Here is a 20705-nt window from a genome sequence, read left to right as displayed (position 1 = left end):
CAAGGTCCATGGGGAAGTTAATTGTTCTCACCCTGAAAGATCCTTGCCGATTATAACACAAACCTTGTATGGTTTGGTGACTGGTTTAGCTGCAAAACTGGACAAGCAACTGAGAGACTGAAGGAACAAGGGGCGGAATTCTCCGACCCCCCCGCAGGGTCTGAAGAATGCTCCATCAAGGCTGCACTGCGGCTCATTTGGCCAATCGCTGGACCCCCCCACTGCGGCGTCCGGACCCCCCAATGTGGCAACTTACCAATTAGATGGTCGTCAAGCCATCCGTACCCCACCTCAGAAGGGTAGGTGACCTCCGAGCCCTATCCCCAGTAGGTACAAGATGCCACCTGAACAAGTTGCCACTGCCAGTCTGGCAGTGTCACCTGTGCTCCCTGGCACTGTTGGGCCGGTAGTGCCACAGGGTGGATGGCACCGGTAAGGCCAGGGTACCACCCTGCCCAGAGCCCTACCATCCAGGTGCCCCAACCACCTGGAAACCCCCCCATTTCCAAGAGCCGGTACGGCTGGTCCATCGATCAGGCAATACCAGGGTACCAGGTAGCACTGGCAGGTTGGCAGTGGCAAGGTGCACAGGTGGCATCTTGCCCATGTTGGGGATCAGGCTCAGGATTGCCTTGCCCATGGGTGGTGGGGTGCAGGGGGCTCAATGTAGCACTGATTAGTACGTTGCGGCGTTGGGGGGCGGGGGGAGGGGGTTTCCGGAGGCCACAGTGGGAGACCAGAGAACTGAACTCGTTAGTGCAGGAAATGAGCTTCAGTGTGGTCTGAGCACGGCATTCCTCGCAGAGGCCTAGAAATTAAACTGTGTCCCGTTTAATAGCAGCCAGAACAGGTCTCTGTTTCATCGATGTTAGATTGCGCCCTATATTTCTGTGTTACCTTGTGCCAGAGCAATGGACAGGGAATAGACTGGGAGTGATTCTTGCCACAGACTGACAAACCGAAACAGGGGCACATGTGAGTTGTTAGAAACAGCAAAAAGCCGTGAAACCCAACAGAGCCATCCTTTCCTGTTCAAAATCAAATTTACGTTCTTTCTGTTTCCGAAAATCGCCCTGAATCTCTAACCCTGGATTCACTACCGCTCAATTTCACAAAGGTCTTTGAGAAGGAGTTCAGGATTTTCAGCGTGTCTAAAACTGTCTGATAATATCAGCAGAACCTCCACACCTCACACATCAACAATCCTCAATACATGCCACACCCCTCACTGTCACACTCACTTATGGTGGGGCAGCATGGTGGCTGGGTGGCCGTGCGGCGCAGGCCTGGGGGTTGTCGCTGGTCGGGGGCCCATGACGGGGTTGCGCAGTCGGCAGGAAACGAGGTGAGGCTACGAAATGAGACCTCCATAGTTGTAGCGAGTTCAACAGTATCTTTCAAATTTAGGTCCCCTTCTCCAGCAGTCGCTGGCGCACGTAATTCGCTCTAAGGCCTGCAACAAAGACATCGCGGACAGCAAGTTCTCTACATTCTGCAACAGTTACAGCCTGATAATTACAAACCCCACAATGTAACATGTGGTGAATCACAGTAGCGTAATTCACACTGTATTACACATGTCGTACTATGTCTCTGTAAGCTCGGCACACGAGCAGTTGCACTGCTCTGCCACTAGGGGGAGATTAACTGGGAGTGAACGGGAGTTTGTACTGGGCTCCACCCTTGGCTCCACCCACGGCTCCTCCCACTAACCGGAAGTATAAAGGTTGATGCTGAGAGCCTGCCTGCCAGTTCATCTGGAGTTCATCTTGTCACAGGCAGGCTCTGTTGTAAGACGATTAAAACCACTGTTCACTTCTAACCACGTGTCGCGTGAATTGATGGTCTCATCATAACACTCTCTGAAATACCTCGCACCCCTCACTGTAACACTCTATAATACACCCCACACGCCTCACTGTGACACACAGATATACCCCACAGCCCTCGCTGTGACACTCTGATATACCCCACAGCCCTCACTGTAACACTCTGATATACCCCACAGCCCTCACTGTAACACTAACTGATATACCCCACACCCCTCACTGTAACACACAGATACACCCCACACCCCTCACTGTGACACTCTATGATACACCCCACACCCCTCACTGTGACACTCACTGATATACCCCACACCCCTCACTGTGACACACAGATATACCCCACACCCCTCACTGTAACACTCTTTGATATACCCCACACCCCTCACTGTGACACACAGATATACCCCACACCCCTCACTGTAACACAAACTGATATACCCCACACCCCTCACTGTAACACTCTCTGATATACCCCACACCCCTCACTGTGACACACAGATATACCCCACACCCCTCACTGTAACACTCTCTGATATACCCCACACCCCTCACTGTGACACTCTCTGATATACCCCACACCCCTCACTGTGACACACAGATATACCCCACACCCCTCACTGTAACACTCTCTGATATACCCCACACCCCTCACTGTGACACACAGATATACCCCACACCCTCACTGTAACACAAACTGATATACCCCACACCCCTCACTGTAACACTCTCTGATATACCCCACACCCCTCACTGTAACACTCTCTGATATACCCCACACCCCTCACTGTGACACACAGATATACCCCACACCCCTCACTGTAACACAAACTGATATACCCCACACCCCTCACTGTAACACTCTCTGATATACCCCACAGCCCTCACTGTGACACTCTGATATACCCCACAGCCCTCACTGTAACACTCTGATATACCCCACAGCCCTCACTGTAACACACAGATATACCCCACACCCCTCACTGTAACACTCTGATAAACCACACACCCCTCACTGTAATACTCTCTGATATACCCCACAGCCCTCACTGTAACACTCTGATATACCCCACACCCCTCACTGTAACACTCACTGATATACCCCACACCCCTCACTGTAACACTCTGATATACCCCACACCCCTCACTGTAACACTCTCTGATATGCCCGCAGCCCTCACTGTAACACTCACTGATATTCCCCACACCCCTCACTGTAACACTCTCTGATATACCCCACAGCCCTCACTGTAACACACAGATATACCCCACACCCCTCACTGTAACACTAACTGATATACCCCACACCCCTCACTGTAACACTCTCTGATATACCCCACAGCCCTCACTGTAACACCCAGATATACCCCACACCCCTCACTGTAACACTAACTGATATACCCCACACCCCTCACTGTAACACTCACTGATATACCCCACACCCCTCACTGTAACACTCTGATATACCCCACACCCCTCACTGTAACACTCACTGATATACCCCACACCCCTCACTGTAACACTCTCTGATATACCCCACAGCCCTCACTGTAACACTCTCTGATATACCCCACAGCCCTCACTGTAACACTCTCTGATATACCCCACAGCCCTCACTGTAACACTCTCTGATATACCCCACAGCCCTCACTGTAACACACAGATATACCCCACACCCCTCACTGTAACACTCACTGATATACCCCACACCCCTCACTGTAACACTCTGATATACCCCACACCCCTCACTGTAACACAAACTGATATACCCCACACCCCTCACTGTAACACTCTCTGATATACCCCACACCCCTCACTGTGACACACAGATATACCCCACACCCCTCACTGTAACACTCTCTGATATACCCCACACCCCTCACTGTGACACTCTCTGATATACCCCACACCCCTCACTGTGACACACAGATATACCCCACACCCCTCACTGTAACACTCTCTGATATACCCCACACCCCTCACTGTGACACACAGATATACCCCACACCCCTCACTGTAACACAAACTGATATACCCCACACCCCTCACTGTAACACTCTCTGATATACCCCACACCCCTCACTGTAACACTCTCTGATATACCCCACACCCCTCACTGTGACACACAGATATACCCCACACCCCTCACTGTAACACAAACTGATATACCCCACACCCCTCACTGTAACACTCTCTGATATACCCCACAGCCCTCACTGTGACACTCTGATATACCCCACAGCCCTCACTGTAACACTCTGATATACCCCACAGCCCTCACTGTAACACACAGATATACCCCACACCCCTCACTGTAACACTCTGATAAACCACACACCCCTCACTGTAATACTCTCTGATATACCCCACAGCCCTCACTGTAACACTCTGATATACCCCACACCCCTCACTGTAACACTCACTGATATACCCCACACCCCTCACTGTAACACTCTGATATACCCCACACCCCTCACTGTAACACTCTCTGATATGCCCGCAGCCCTCACTGTAACACTCACTGATATTCCCCACACCCCTCACTGTAACACTCTCTGATATACCCCACAGCCCTCACTGTAACACACAGATATACCCCACACCCCTCACTGTAACACTAACTGATATACCCCACACCCCTCACTGTAACACTCTCTGATATACCCCACAGCCCTCACTGTAACACCCAGATATACCCCACACCCCTCACTGTAACACTAACTGATATACCCCACACCCCTCACTGTAACACTCACTGATATACCCCACACCCCTCACTGTAACACTCTGATATACCCCACACCCCTCACTGTAACACTCACTGATATACCCCACACCCCTCACTGTAACACTCTCTGATATACCCCACAGCCCTCACTGTAACACTCTCTGATATACCCCACAGCCCTCACTGTAACACTCTCTGATATACCCCACAGCCCTCACTGTAACACTCTCTGATATACCCCACAGCCCTCACTGTAACACACAGATATACCCCACACCCCTCACTGTAACACTCACTGATATACCCCACACCCCTCACTGTAACACTCTGATATACCCCACACCCCTCACTGTAACACTCTGATATACCCCACACCCCTCACTGTAACACTCACTGATAGAACATAGAACATAGAACAGTACAGCACAGAACAGGCCCTTCGGCCCTCAATGTTGTGCCGAGCCATGATCACCCTACTCAAACCCACGTGTCCACCCTATACCCGTAACCCAACAACCCCCCCCCCCCAACCTTACTTTTTTAATTAGGACACTACGGGCAATTTAGCATGGCCAATCCACCTAACCCGCACATCTTTGGGCTGTGGGAGGAAACCGGAGCACCCGGAGGAAACCCACGCACACAGGGGGTGGACGTGCAGACTCCACACACACAGTGACCCAGCCGGGAATCGAACCTGGGACCCTGGAGCTGTGAAGCATTTATGCTAACCACCATGCTACCCTGCTACCCCTGATATACCCCACACCCCTCAATGTAACACTCTCTAATATACCCCACATTCCTCACTGTCACATTCTCTGATATACCCCACACCCCTCAATGTAACACTCACTGATATACCCCACACCCCTCAATGTAACACTCTCTAATATACCCCACACCCCTCACTGTAACACGCTCTGAAATACCCCACACCCCTCAATGTAACACTCTCTAATATACCCCACACTCCTCACTGTCACATTCTCTGATATACCCCACACCCCTCAATGTAACATTCACTGATATACCCCACACCCCTCACTGTAACACTCACTGATATACCCCACACCCCTCACTGTAACACGCTCTGAAATACCCCACATCCCACACAGTAAAACTCTCTGATATACCCCACACCCCTCACTGTAAAACTCACTGAAATACCCCACACCCCTCACTGTAACACTCTCTGATATACCCCACACCCCTCACTGTAACACTCTCTGATATACCCCACACCCCTCACTGTCCCACTCACTGATATACCCCAAACCCCTCACTGTAACACTCACTGATATACCCCACACCCCTCACTGTAACACTCTCTGATATACCCCACAGCCCTCACTGTAACACTCTGATATACCCCACACCCCTCACTGTAACACTCACTGATAGAACATAGAACATAGAACAGTACAGCACAGAACAGGCCCTTCGGCCCTCAATGTTGTGCCGAGCCATGATCACCCTACTCAAACCCACGTGTCCACCCTATACCCGTAACCCAACAACCACACCCCCCTTTACCCTTACTTTTTTTTAGGACACTCTCTGATATACCCCACACCCCTCACTGTAAAACTCACTGAAATACCCCACACACCTCACTGTCACACTCTGTGATGTACCCCACACCCCTCACTGTAACACAAACTGATATACCCCACACCCCTCACTGTAACACGAACTGATATACCCCACACCCCTCACTGTAACACGAACTGATATACCCCACACCCCTCACTGTAACACGAACTGATATACCCCACACCCCTCACTGTAACACACTGATATACCCCACACCCCTCACTGTAACACTCACTGATATACCCCACACCCCTCACTGTAACACTCTGATATACCCCACACCCCTCACTGTAACACTCACTGATATACCCCACACCCCTCACTGTAACACTCTGATATACCCCACACACCTCACTGTCACACTCTGTGATGTACCCCACACCCCTCACTGTAACACAAACTGATATACCCCACACCCCTCACTGTAACACGAACTGATATACCCCACACCCCTCACTGTAACACTCTCTGATATACCCCACACCCCTCACTGACCCACTCACTGATATACCCCAAACCGCTCACTGTAACACTCACTGATATCTCCCACATCACTCACCGTAACACTCACTGATATACCCCACACCCCTCACTGTAACACTAACTGATATACCCCGCACCCCTCGCTGTAACACTCTTGAAATACCCCACACCCCTCACTGTAACACAAACTGATATACCCCACACCCCTCACTGTAACACTCTCTAATATACCCCACACTCCTCACTGTCACACTCACTGATATACCCCACACCCCTCACTGTAACACTTTCTCCTTTGCGTTACAATTTTATGAAATAACTGATACCACAAACATTATTCGTTGATATAACCCATACTCCCTGTTCTATAATTCAGTTAGAGCTCCATGATATCACTGAGTGACGCTAGTACCTGAAGAGATAACTAAATCCAATAACTATACCATCCCATTCCACTTTTAATGTCCCAAGCTTGCCTCGCAAGTAAAATAAGACTCTGTGGAGATATTAATACAAAAGCAAAATCTCGCTGGGAGCCTGAAATGGAAACAGAAATGGCTGGAAATATTCAGCCCGGCTGCTTGTATCAGTGGAGAGCAAAATGATTACAGGTCTCTGAACTTTCATATTTCTCACCATCCTGGCTGAGCCTCAGACAGTGAGAGGGACAGAGAAAAGGACGTGTTAGTGAGGGAGACAGCTAATGCAGGTGCTTTGATATTCCAAGGTAAGTATAGCCCCCTGGGGGAGGCGGACATGCCCGCGTAGTACCTTGGCACTGCTCCCTGGAGCTGCCCCGGCGCAGGTTGTCCGTGTCAAACTGGCAGTGCCAGCCTGTACCAACCTGTGCTGGGGCAGTGCCAGGTTGGACCCTCCAGGGAGCCCCATTAGGGGGGGGGGGGGGCGCTGAGTTCCCATCATGTGCATCGGGGTGGGGGGAGGGTGTGAGTGAAAGGTTGATGCCATCGAAGTTGGGGCAGGTTTGCCAGTGAAGGGGGAGAATATTTCCGATACTTCCACAGCGGTAGGGCTGAGGGGGAGAGCCCACGATACCTCCATGGTTGGGGGGGGGGGATCATTCTGATGCTTGTGGGGGGCCGGGGGAGGGGGGGGTCCTCTGTGTCTGTAGGCGGAGAGCGGATGGAGGGGGGGTGGGTATGATGCCCCAATCTCTGTGGACCCAGCCTTGCTGGCTCCATCAGACCCAACCAGAGTGATAGCTTAAAAGACGCCCCCAGATGTATTTATGTCCAAGTGGCTGAAGATGTGGTCTGAGAATTTGGCAGTGCATCTGGAGAGGTGCTCACTGGTCCTCAGCCTTAGTGTTGACACTTTGACAAATGATGGCAAAATTCCGTTCATTGAGCTTCACCAATAAGGAGGCAGATATCAGCAAGGGAACACGGCAGGTGTCTGTGAGTAACGCCACTGATAAGATAGATTCAACGGCCAATCACCTTGAGACAGAATATATGGGTCACAGTGCTCCCCTCATTTTAGTGTTTAATTTTACTTTAATACTCCCCTCATCAATAAACCACAGTCAGCAAGACTGTCCCATCCAGTCCACACTGCTGCTTGTTACACAATTCTAACAGGGTTAGACAGGGTAGATTCAGAAAGAATGTTCCCGCTGGTGGGAAAGTCGAGAACTAAGGGTTATTGTTTGAGGATAGTTCACGGATGACACCAAGGTTGGTGGAGTGGCAGATAGTGTCGAGGATTGTCAGAAGATACAGCAGGACATAGATAGGTTGGAGACTTGGGCAGAGAAATGGCAAACGGAGTTTAATCTGGACAAATGTGAGGTAATGCATTTTGGTAGGTCTAACATAGAGGGGAAATAGACCGTAAATGGTAAAACTCTTAGGAATATAGAAAGTCAGAGAGATCTGAGCGTGCAGGTCCACAGATCTTTGCAGGTGGCAACACAAGTGGACAAAGTAGTCAAGAAAGCATTTTGAATGCTTGCCTTCATTGGACGGGACATGGAGTATAAAAACTGGCACGTTATGCTACAGCTGTACAGAACCTTGGTACGGCCGCACTTGGAATATTGCGCGCAATTCTGGTCGCCACACTACCAGAAGGATGTGGAGGCTTTGGAGAGGGTGCAGAGGAGGTTTCCCAGGATGTTGCCTGGTCTGGAGGGTGTTAGCTATGTGGAGAGGCTGAATTGACTCGGACTGTTTTCATTAGAAAGACGGAGGTTGAGGGGCGACATGATAGATGTCTACAAGATTATGAGGGGCATGGATAGAGTGGATGGGCAGGCACTCTTTCCCAGGGTGGAGGGGTCAGTCACTATGGGACATAGGTTTAAGGTCCGTGGGCAAAGTTTAGAGGAGATGTGCAAGACTTTTTTTTACGCAGAGGGTGGGGAGTGCCTGGAACGCGTTGCCAGGTGAGGTTGTGGAAGCCGATACATTAACGGCGTTCAAAAGGCACCTCAACAAACATATGGATAGGATGGGTATAGAGGGATAAGGCACAAGGTTGGTATCATGACCGGTACAGGCTTGGAGGGCCGAAGGGCCTGTTCCTGTGCTGTATTGTTCTTTGTTCTTTGTTCTTAGATAAGGGGTAAACTTTTAGGACTACCACAGAAAGTAATTTAAGCCAAAACGTTGTGTCATTTCAGGAAGGAATTAGATACAGCTCTTGGGGTTAAAGGGATCAAGGGATATGGGGAGAAGACGGGATCAGGGTATTGAACTTGATGATCAGCCACGATCATAATGAATGGCGGAGCAGGCTCGAAGGGCCGAATGGCCTCCTCCTGTTTCTAGTTTCTATGTCCTGCTTTGGAGATATGCAAAGATGTTACACTAATGGTCCTGCTACACAAACAGATATATTCAATGCTTTAAAATGTCTGTTCTCATGTTTTTGCTAGTTTTCCTACAGTATAGTTTCTTATGAAGTCAGGAAGAGAAGTTGGATAGACTTGGGTTGTTTTTGTTGGAGCAGAGAAGACTGAGGGGCGACCTGATCGAGGTGGACAGGATTATGAGGGGCATTGACAGGGTGGATAGGGAGCAGCTGTTCCCCTTAGTTGAAGGGTCAGTTACGAGGGGGACACAAGTTCAAGGTGAGGGGCAGGAGTTTCAGGGGGGATTTGAGGAAAATACCTGTTACCCACGGGGTGGTGACGGTCTGGAATGCACTGCCTAGATGCGCACATTCAAGGCTATGGCCAAGGGCTGGTAAATGGGATTAGGTAGGGTAGGTCAGGCGTTTTTCACATGTTGGTGCAGACTCGATGGGCCAAAGGGCACTGTGTGATTCTGTGATTGTTCTGAGTGACCACATCCAGCTCTAACTAACCATACACAATGAGCAGTCAACAGACATGCTGTGATAATCAAACACTGAGCAACTGAACACTCCACATACCTTTCTCTGTATGAATCTGTGTCTGGGCGTACTGACACCTGACGTACTTCTTAAAGAGATTTTTAGATCTCCAACATCATAAGTCATGGTGCCATCAACAATTGGATGATTTATAAGTGATTTATTCAGAAAGGGAGGGAGGCAGAAAGCAGGAAAATGTAGGCCAATTAGTTTAACTTGTGTCATTGGTATAGGTGTAGGCAGAGAAATGGGTGACCACCAGAAGGGACAGGCAGTAAGTGCAGGAATCCCCTGTGGTCTCGAACAGGTATACCACTTTGGATACTGTCGGGGGGGAATAGCCTATCGCGAAAACAGCAGCAGCCAGAGCAGTGGCACCACGGCTGGCTCTGATGTTCAGCAGGGAGGGTCAAAGCGCTGAAGAGCAATAGTCACAGGGGACTCTACAGTCAGGGGCACAGATAGGCACTTCTGTGGATGTGAAAGAGACTCCAGGATGGTATGTTGCCTCCCTGGTGCCAGGGTCCAGGATGTCTCAGAACGGGTAGCGGGCATCTTGAAGAGGGAGGGCAAACAGGCAGAGATCTGTGTTCATATTGGTACTAACGACATAGGCAGGAAGGGGCATGAGATCCTGCAGCAGGAGTTCAGGGAGCTAGGCAGAAAGTTAAAAGACAGGACCTCTAGGGTTGTAATCTCGGGATTACTCCCTGTGCCACGTGCCAGTGAGGCTAGAAATAAGAAGATAGAGCAGCTAAACACGTGGCTAAACAGCTGGTGTAGGAGGGAGGGTTTCCGTTATCCGGACCACTGGGAGCTCTTCCGGGGCAGGTGTGACCTGTATAAGGATGGGTTGCATCTAAACTGGAGAGGCATAAATATCCTGGCCGCGAGGTTTGCTAGTGTCACACGGGAGGGTTTAAACTAGTATGTCAGGGGGGTCGGCACCGGAGCAATAGGTCACAAGGTGAAAGCATTGAGGGAGAATTAGGGAATAGGGCCAGTATGGCTCTGAGGCAGAGTAGGCAGGGAGATGTTGCTGAAAACAGCGGGTCTGGTGGCCTGAAGTGCACATGTTTTAATGCATGAAGTACAATGGGTAAGGCAGATGAACGTAGAGCTTGGATTAGTACTTGGAACTATGATGTTGTTGCCATTACAGAGACCTGGTTGAGGGAAGGACAGGATTGGCAGCTAAACGTTCCAGGATTTAGATGTTTCAGACGGGATAGAGGGGATGCAAAAGGGGTGGCGGAGTTGCGCTACTGGTTAGGGAGAATATCACAGCTGTACTGCGGGGAGGACACTTCAGAGGGCAGCGAGGATATATGGGTAGAGATCAGGAGTAAGATGGGTGCAGTCACAATGTTGGGGGTTTACTACAGGCCTCCCAACAGCCAGCGGGAGATAGAGGAGCAGATAGGTAGACAGATTTTGGAAACGAGTAAAAGCAACTGGGTTGTTGTGATGGGAGACTTCAACTTCCCCAATATTGACTGGGACTCACTTAGTTCTAGGGGCTTGGACGGGGCAGAATTTGTAAGGAGCATCCAGGAGGGCTTCTTAAAACAATATGTAGACAGTCCAACTAGGGAAGGGGCTGTACTGGACCTGATATTGGGGAATAAGCCCAGCCAGGTGGTAGAAGTTTCAGTAGGGGAGCATTTTGGGAACAGTGACCACAATTAAGTAAGTTTTAAAGTGCTGGTGGACAAGGATAAGAGTGGTTCTAGGGTGAATGTGCTAAATTGGGGTAAGGTAATCATGACAATATTAGGCGGAAACAGAAGAACATAGATTGGCGGTAGATGTTTGAGGGAAAATCATCATCTGACATGTGGGAGGCTTTCGAATGTCAGTTGAAAGGAATTCAGGACCAGCATGTTCCTGCGGGGAAGAAGGATAAATACGGCAAATTTCGGGAACCTTGGATAACGAGAGATAGTGTAGGCCTCGTCAAAAAGAAAAAGGAGGCATGTGTCAGAGCTAGAAGGCTGGGAACAGACAAAGCCTGTGTGGAATATAAGGAATGTAGGAAGAAACTTAAGCAAGGGGTCGGGAGGGCTAGAAGGGGGTCACAAAAAGTTATTGGCAAATAGGGTTGAGGAAAATCCCAAGGCTTTCTACACGTACATAAAAAGCAAGAGGATAGCCAGGGAAAGGGTTGGCCCACTGAAGGATAGGCAAGGGAATCTATGTGAGGAGCCAGAGGAAATGGGCGAGGTACTAAATTAATACTTTGCATCAGTATTCACCAAAGAGAAGGAATTGGTGGATGTTGAGTCTGGAGAAGGGTGTGTAGATAGCCTGGGTCACATTGAGATCCAAAAAGACGAGGTGTTGGGCATCTTGAAAAATATTAAGGTAGATAAGTCCTCAGGGCCAGATGGGATCTACCCCAGAATACTGAAGGAGGCTAGAGAGCAAATTGCTGATGCCTTGATGGAGATCTTTGGATCCTCACTGTCTTCAGGTGATGTCCCGGAGGACTGGAGAATAGCCAATGTTGTTCCTTTTTTAAGAAGGGTAGCAAGGATAATCCAGGGAACTACAGGCCGGTGAGCCTTACGTCAGTGGTAGGGAAATTACTGGAGAGAATTCTTCGAGACAGGATCTACTCCCATTTGGAAACAAATGGATATATTAGTGAGAGACAGCATTGTTTTCTGAAGGGGAGGTTGTGTCTCACTAACTTGATAGAGTTTTTCGAAGAGGTCACAAAGATGATTGATGCAGGTAGGGCAGTGGATGTTGTCGATATGGACGTCAGTAAGGCCTTTGACAAGGTCCCTCATGGTAGACTGGTACAAAAGGTGAAGTCACACAGGATCAGGGGTGAGCTGGCAAGGTGGATGCAGAACTGGCTAGGTCAAAGAAGGCAGAGAGTAGCAATGGAAGGGTGATTTTCTAATTGGAGGGCTGTGACCAGTGGTGTTCTGCAGGGATCAGTGCTGGGACCTTTGCTGTTCGTAGTATATATAAATGATTTGGAGGAAAATGTAACTGGTCTGATTAGTAAGTTTGCAGACGACACAAAGGTTGGTGGAATTGCGGATACCGATGAGGATTGTCAGAGGATACAGCAGGATTTAGATCGTTTGGAGACTTGGGCAGAGAGATGGCAGATGGAGTTTAATCTGGAAAAATGTGAGGTAATGCATTTTGGAAGGTCAAATGCAGGTAGGCAATATACAGTGAATGGTAGAACCCTCAAGAGTATTGAAAGTCAGAGAGATCTAGATGCTTTAGAGAGGGTGCAGAAGAGATTTACCAGGATGTTGCCTGGTTTGGAGGGCATTAGCTATGAGGAGAGGTTGAATAAACTCGGTTTGTTCTCACTGGAACGATGGAGGTTGAGGGGCAACCTGATAGATGGCTACAAAATTATGAGGGGCATAGACAGAGTGGATAGTCAGAGGCTTTTTCCCAGGGTAGAGGGGTCAATTACCAGGAGGCACAGGTTTAAGGTGCGAGGGGCAAGGTTTAGAGGAGATGTACGAGGCAAGTTTTTTACACAGAGGGTATTGGGTGCCTGTAACTCGCTGCCGGAGGAGGTGGTGGAAGCAGGGACGATAGTGACATTTAAGGGGCATCTTGACAAATACATGAATAGGATGGGAATAGAGGGATACGGACCCCGGAAGTGTAGATGATTTTAGTTGAGACGGGCAGCATGGTCTGCACAGGCTTGGAGGGCCGAAGGGCCTGTTCCTGTGCTGTACATTTCTTTGTTCTTTGTTCTTCCTGCTGATGCTGGAATCTGAAACAGAAACAAAATACTGGACAATCTCAGAAGGTCGGGCGGCATCTGTGGGGAGCAAAGGGAGCGAGTGTTTCAAGTCTGGGTGACTCTTTGGCAAAGCTGAAGAGAACTTCAGCTCTTTCTCCCCAACTTCGACAAAGAGTCACCCAGACTCCCTTCGCTCTCCACAGAAGCTGTCAGGCCTGCTGAAATTGTCCAGTGTTTCCTGTTTTTGTTACAAAGGGATATAGATCGCTTCAGTGAGTGGGCCAACAGCTACCAAATGGAGTACTACCAAGCAGCTGGCATTGGTGTGATGGGCCAAATGGCCTCCTTCTGTAAGATTCTATAAATCTAATTGTTCAATGCGGTGACATAGGACATAGCTTATACATGGGTATCTTTATAGTGTCATAGACTGATTCTGCCATTTGATAGAATGTACTTCTGCTTGAATAAGGCGGGGTGAGTGCTGTGCAATTATCTTTGACTCACTAAGACTGTTTTGTATAAAGAGGATGTGGGAAATGTATTGGTACAAAGACAGGTCCGCTCCTTCTCCTACCATCTTGCATGATTGGCTTTGTCTATATATGCTGTGTTTGTGTAACCTACCTCTTCACTCATCCGATGAAGGAATTGCGCTCTGAATGCTAGTGATTCCAAACAAACCTGTTGGACTTTAACCTGGTGTCGTAAGACTTCTTACTGTGCTCACCCCAGTCCAACGCCAGCATCTCCACATCATTGCACTGGGTAATGGGTGTGTGTCTATCTGATCATAAAGCAGAAGGTAACTTTCATCTACATTCCCAGGGACCACGGCACTGTCAGACATTAAACCCAGGCCCTGTCTGCCCTCTCAGTTAGGAAGAAAAGATTCAAAGCCATTATTTTAAAGAAAAGTGAGGTGCCCAGCCATAAGATTATCCTTCAACCAAGACTGATAAAAGGCAAATTATCTCGTCATTACCGTGCTGTGCACAAATTGGCTCAGCATTTCCTACATTGCAACAGTCTGCGCGTCAGAAGATTTTCATTAGTTGTAAGAACCGTGGGACGTCAGAACATCATGAAAGGTGCTATGGAAATGCAAGTCGTTTTCCTTATTTCAAGCCAAGTCATTGGAACTCCAGAAGTTCTCAACATCGAGGTGATCATTCGACCCTCGGTGTTTGTGCGAGCTCTTTGTTGCAGCCTTCAAATATTAATCCCACTGTCCCACCTCTCCCATGGCCCTCTGCCTTCCTTTGTTTTGAGAGCTCATGTCACTTTGAAAAATGCAATAATCCCTGCATCCAGGATTCCCCGTCACTGAGTATTCTGTGCTCTAATAATCCTGAAGGTATATCGCCCAGCCTGTCTCCGTATTCTTTCAGCGATAAATTTAAATTGATGTTTCCCGGTTACTGCCTCCCCAACTACAGGAGATAGTAATTTCCTAATCTCTCTATAAAAATCCGACCAAATATAAAATAATCCTTAATCCCAGTGAGGAAGGAACTTTTAGAATACTGGTTGCTTTGTAAAGTAACCACACCTGATATTATCATATTATTTTGGTTGCATTTTTTTTAATCCTCGGGATGATATTGCGCAATATGTTTGGATCGTTCGACAAATATTGAAAGGCTTCGCAGGCAGCTCCCTTTCTTTGCATTTGACACCAAACAACCAATGATCAGCCCTCTCCAGTCACAAAATATCATTACATTTCCTCAGAGTCTCCGTCAGAAGGTAGATCTGCAGACAGACTGTGTGGAAAACACCACAGCCAGGGTTCTCCCTTTAGGGCACTATGTCCCCACCCCCGCCGAAAAACGGGCGAGAATCACTCCGGACTTTTTCCTCGAAAGTCCAGGGTGATTCTCCGTTTTCCAGGGGGCTAGCAGAGCCCCGGCATGCGTCCCGCAGCTCTGGCTGACGGTGGGGCCCTCTGTCCAGACTGCGCGGCCACGCATGCGCATGGTGGCCGCAAGCGGGTCTGCGCATGCACGCGGCGGCCCACCTCGGCCCGGGCGCCACCGACATGGCGGAGCCACACAGCGAGCCCGCGCGGAGTGAAGTAGGTCGCCCCAGATCGCGATGGCCCGCCGATCAGTGGCCGATGGCGGGCCTGACCACCGCTGAGGTCCCCCTACCCAGAGTCAGATTCCCCCCGCCCCCCCACCAGGACCGCCACCGTGGCCACAGGTCCAAGTTCCCGCCAGTTGGTACCAGATGTAAACCACGTCGTCGGGAGTTCGGCCGGTCGCCCACAGAGAATCACCACAGGGGGCCTATTACAGCGGCCCCCGACCCGTGCCGCGGCGACCACACAAGCGCGATTGGCGCCGATTCTCCGGTCGCCGGAGAATCGGCGGGCCGGAGCGGTGTGGTGGGAATTTCCCGCGCCCCTGACGATTCTCCGGCCCGGTGCGGGCTCAGAGAATCCTGGCCCACATCTCTCCACCCGTTCCATAACTCTTAACTGTTAGACTTTCATCACCAACATCTTCCATTATATAGCAAAATATTACAGATGCTGGAGATCAGATATAAACAGAAAGTTCTGGAAATCTCAGCTGGTCTGGCAGTATGTGTGGAGACACAGAGTTAACAATATGACTGTCACATTGGACTCGAAACGTCAACTCTGTTTGTCTACCGCAGATACTGCCAGACCTGCTGAGATCTTAGAATAATAAATAATCTTCATTATTGTCACAAGTAGGCTTACATTAACACTGCAATGAAGTTACGGTGAAAAGCCCCTAGTCACCACATTCCGGCGCCTGTTCAGGTACACTGAGGGAGAATTCAGAACGTCCAATTCACCTAACAAGCACGTCTTTCGGGACTTGTGGGAGGAAACCGGAGCACCCGGAGGAAACCCACGCAGACACGGCGAGAACTCTGCACAGACAGTGACCCAAGTTGGGAACCGAGCCGGGGTCCCCGGCACTGTGAAACAACAGTGCTAACCACTGCGCTACCGCGCACTTCCTGTTTTTATTCCATTTGTATAACACCTGTAATTTAGCTAAAAGCTGTAAGACAATTCATCGATTGGTCAAGGAGGCAGGTTTTAAGAAGCTACTTAAAGGAGAAACACAAGAACAGAGGAACACACAAAAGAGAGGAAAGAGTGGCAGTGAGGTTTAGAAAGCGAATTTCAGAGCGTAGAAGCCAAACGGCAGAAGGCACAATCACCAATGATTGAGTCATTAAAATCGAGGATGCTCAAGAGAGTAGAATAGGTGGAACGCAGATCTCTGAGAAGGTTGTGGGGTTAGAGGAGGTGACTGAGATCAGCAGGAGTTAGACCACAGAGGAATTTGGAAACAAGGATGAGAATTTTGAAGTCAGTGCATTGCTGGACCAGGATCTAATGTAGGTCAGCCACGATGATGTGGGCATGTGCTCCAGTTGAGCAGCTTCTAGCCCACGTGGACTGTTTGAGGGTCTTGATGATGAGGCTCAACAATGAATCGACTATAAAATGGAATGGCACGATTCCAGATACCTGAGTAAACGTAGTCAGTTCCAATGAGTTACTTTGAATCAATCAATGACAATGAGGGGACAGTGGAGTGACACCAAACAAGCGCCACCTGAAATGGAAAAGGAAGCAGGAAGGGGAAAAGGAGCGAATGAAACAAGCTAGCTCATTGTCCTGCACTCCAGAATGGTTAACAGCATGCTTTCAACTCCTGCCTGCTCTCTCAATGGGAAATAAGATGTTGGGAGCAAGCAGCTAATCACTTTCCCACTCTGGGCGACACACACCGCGTGAGAGGCCTTGAAAAGATTGGGATGGGCAACAATTAGAATCTGCAATGAGAAACAATGGACTCGGTTCAGTCTCATGGTCCTGTCAAAATAAAATCCCTTACACCAACCAATTTTCATCTACACCGATGCAGCATTAATCTGCAACCAATAATCCTGGGGCTGCTCACAGTAACCTAGTGAAGTGAACTAGGTCTACAGTCATCTCTCACATCATCAAACTTTGTGCATCACCTTCTGCAAGCCTTATAGTGCAACCACAAGATAGAGCAGCCACACCTTCATTACCTTTCTCTCTGACTCTGCTGTCCTTTGTTCATCTCTCTCATGCATATTTCCTGTTGCTTTCTGTCCTCCCTCTCAGCTTTTCAGTATGATTCACTCCTCTTGGCTCACTCTATTGCCTCGGACAATGCTTTTCTTCCTCTCTCTCTCTCTTTCTCAAGAAATCCTCTTTCTATAAGAATCCGCCCTGACCTGATTCCACATTCTGCCTGTCTATTTATTGTGTGTGATGAGGAAAGAGAGAGAACTGCTTCTTGCAAATATTTCTAGCAGACAATCACAGATATTCAGAATAAATCATCACTCTGAATACTTTCTCAGATTAGTTTGGTAGGGCTGTGTGTTGACCAATACATTAGGTACTGCATTCCAAAGTTTCATTCCTCGCTCTCACACTCCCTCTTTGTGTCTGTCTTTCTCGCTATAATTTCCAGCGACTCTCACTCTCTCACCTTATCATTTACATTGGCTCGCTCTCGTTCCCTCTCTCTGTCTCATTCTGTCTATCATTTCTCTCTCTCTCTCTCTTTCTCTCTCATCCCGTTATCATTCCTACAGGCGCTTGCTCTCCCATTTTTTTTCTTTCTTTCTCACATTCTGTCTTTTTCTCTACCGTTCCTGCAGACCCCCTCCCGTTCTTTCCTTCTGCCCTGCTTCTGGATCTCAGCTCTCGGCCGTACTGGGGTAACCTTTCCCTTGTGACCTCTTCTGTTTCCTTGGCCAAGTTCAGATTCACCCCCATCGGGCTGGGAAACGCTATCCGGGGAAACTCAGCAAGGCAAACAACCCCCCCCCCCCCCCCCCCCCCTTTGCTTACCGGCATCGTCCTCATCGAAGGAGTTCATACATGGGAAGTAGATGGCCAAGGCTTCGAAGGAAGCCGACAGACTGATCCGACTCTGCGACCTCTCGATGTTAAATCCCGCTGGACCCAGATCGGAAGTGGGCGCTGGCTTGGGCGCTCTCGGGAGCGCATTTTTCACTCTCAGCACTGCACGCGGCGTCTTGGCAGTTTCGTAGGGTCCGGCAGCTAAAAGGAAACTTACACCCTTCCGAGCCTCTCCCCACTCGTGTGATTTCCAAAGGGCTAACTCCCTTATCTCTAGCTCTTCACCTCCCTCTTGATGTTTCTGTCGGTCCCTTTCTTCAAAATGAAACTGCACAGCACACTTCAGCCAGGGGGCTGTTGCTAGGTCTGTCCTTGTCTTCACAAGCAGCCTTTGTTCATTCTCCCCCACAGTGAATGATTTTCCCTGCTCCTCACGCTGCACAATGGCATTTCTTAGCTGTGGGTATAACACACACAAACCATTAGCTCCTGCAGTTTCCTCTTCCACTCTAATTCACTGAGAGCTCAGTGTTTATGGTGGGGAGGGGAGCGAGTTACAGAATGAGAGGTGGGATTGAACTTGCATCTGACGTCTTAATCCACCAATCTGTGACTGGGGTGGGAACTGGGGCGGGTGGCCACTGGGTGGAGGAAAGGCTGAAAGGAATGAATTAAGGATCAAAATAGGCAGCAGTTCTGCATCTCACTGCCATTTTCTATCTGCCCTAAATTACCTGTGTCTCTGTGACTGTCAATGTGTCTGTCAATGTGTTTGTGTGTCTTTGTCTGTCAATGTCTGTGTATCTGTGCCTGTCAATGTGCCTGTGTATGTGTGTCGGTCAATGTGTTTGTGTATCTGTGTCTGTCGATGTGTTTGTGTATTTGTGTCTGTCAATGTGTTTGTGTGTCTTTGTCAACGTCTGTGTATCTGTGTCTGTCAATGTGCCTGTGTATGTGTGTCGGTCAATGTGTTTGTGTGTATGTGTCTGTCGATGTGTTTGTGTATCTGTGTCTGTCGATGTGTTTGTGTATCTGTGTCTGTCGATGTGTTTGTGTATCTGTGTCTGTCGATGTGTTTGTGTATGTGTGTCGGTCAATGTGTTTGTGTGTATGTGTCTGTCAATGTGTTTGTGTATTTGTGTCTGTCGATGTGTTTGTGTATGTGTGTCTGTCGATGTGTTTGTGTATCTGTGTCTGTCGATGTGTTTGTGTATCTGTGTCTGTCGATGTGTTTGTGTATGTGTGTCTGTCAATGTGTTTGTGTGTCTTTGTCTGTCAGTGTCTGTGTATCTGTGCCTGTCGATGTGCCTGTGTATGTGTGTCAGTCAATGTGTTTGTGTATCTGTGTCGGTCAATGTGTTTGTGTATCTGTGTCTGTCGATGTGTTTGTGTATCTGTGTCTGTCGATGTGTTTGTGTATGTGTGTCGGTCAATGTGTTTGTGTATCTGTGTCTGTCAATGTGTTTGTGTATTTGTGTCTGTCGATGTGTTTGTGTATGTGTGTCGATCAATGTGTTTGTGTATCTGTGTCTGTCTATGTGTTTGTGTATTTGTGTCGGTCAATGTGTCTGCATATCTGTGTCTGTCACTGTGTTTGTGTGTCTGCGTCTAGCAGTATGCCTGCGTATCTGTGTCTGTCAATGTCCTGTGTATCTGTGTCTGTCAATGTGTTTGTGTATCTATGTCTGTCAATGTGTTTATGTAATTATGTCTGTCAATGTCCTGTGTATCTGTGTCTGTCAATGTAGCTGTGTATCTATGTCTGTCAATGTACTGTGTATCTGTGTCTGTCACTGTGTTTGTGTATCTGTGTCTGTCAATGTAGCTGTGTATCTATGTCTGTCAATGTCCTGTGTATCTGTGTCTTTCACTGTGTTTCTGTATCTGTGTCTGTCAATGTACCTGTGTATCTATGTCTGTCAATGTCCTATGTATCTGTGTCTGTCACTGTGTTTGTATATCTGTGTCTGCCAATGTACCTGTGTATCTATGTCTGTCAATGTCCTGTGTATCTGTGTCTGTCACTATGTTTGTGTATCTGTGTCTGTCAATGTAGCTGTGTATCTATGTCTGTCAATGTGTTTGTGT

The 20705-nt window shown here is 48.7% G+C and overlaps 1 protein-coding gene across 1 annotated transcript in view; it reads right to left on the bottom strand.

Annotated features, from left to right (window-relative positions):
* Positions 1 to 19131, bottom strand: part of LOC119969169 (regulating synaptic membrane exocytosis protein 4-like) — a gene marked incomplete at its 5' end in the record, with an annotated part of 131954 nt that extends 112823 nt beyond the window's left edge. Inside the window, one exon of the mRNA XM_038802405.1 lies at positions 18606 to 19131. Coding sequence (XP_038658333.1) covers positions 18606 to 19131 — 526 coding nt within the window. The remainder of the gene's footprint in view (positions 1 to 18605) is intronic.
* Between the last annotated feature and the right edge of the window lie 1574 nt (positions 19132 to 20705).

Source organism: Scyliorhinus canicula, chromosome 7, assembly GCF_902713615.1.
Source record: "Scyliorhinus canicula chromosome 7, sScyCan1.1, whole genome shotgun sequence".
Lineage (NCBI taxonomy): Eukaryota > Metazoa > Chordata > Chondrichthyes > Carcharhiniformes > Scyliorhinidae > Scyliorhinus > Scyliorhinus canicula.
The sequence above is the reverse complement of the archived record's forward strand: the minus strand, read 5'-3'. Positions and strand labels throughout refer to the sequence as shown.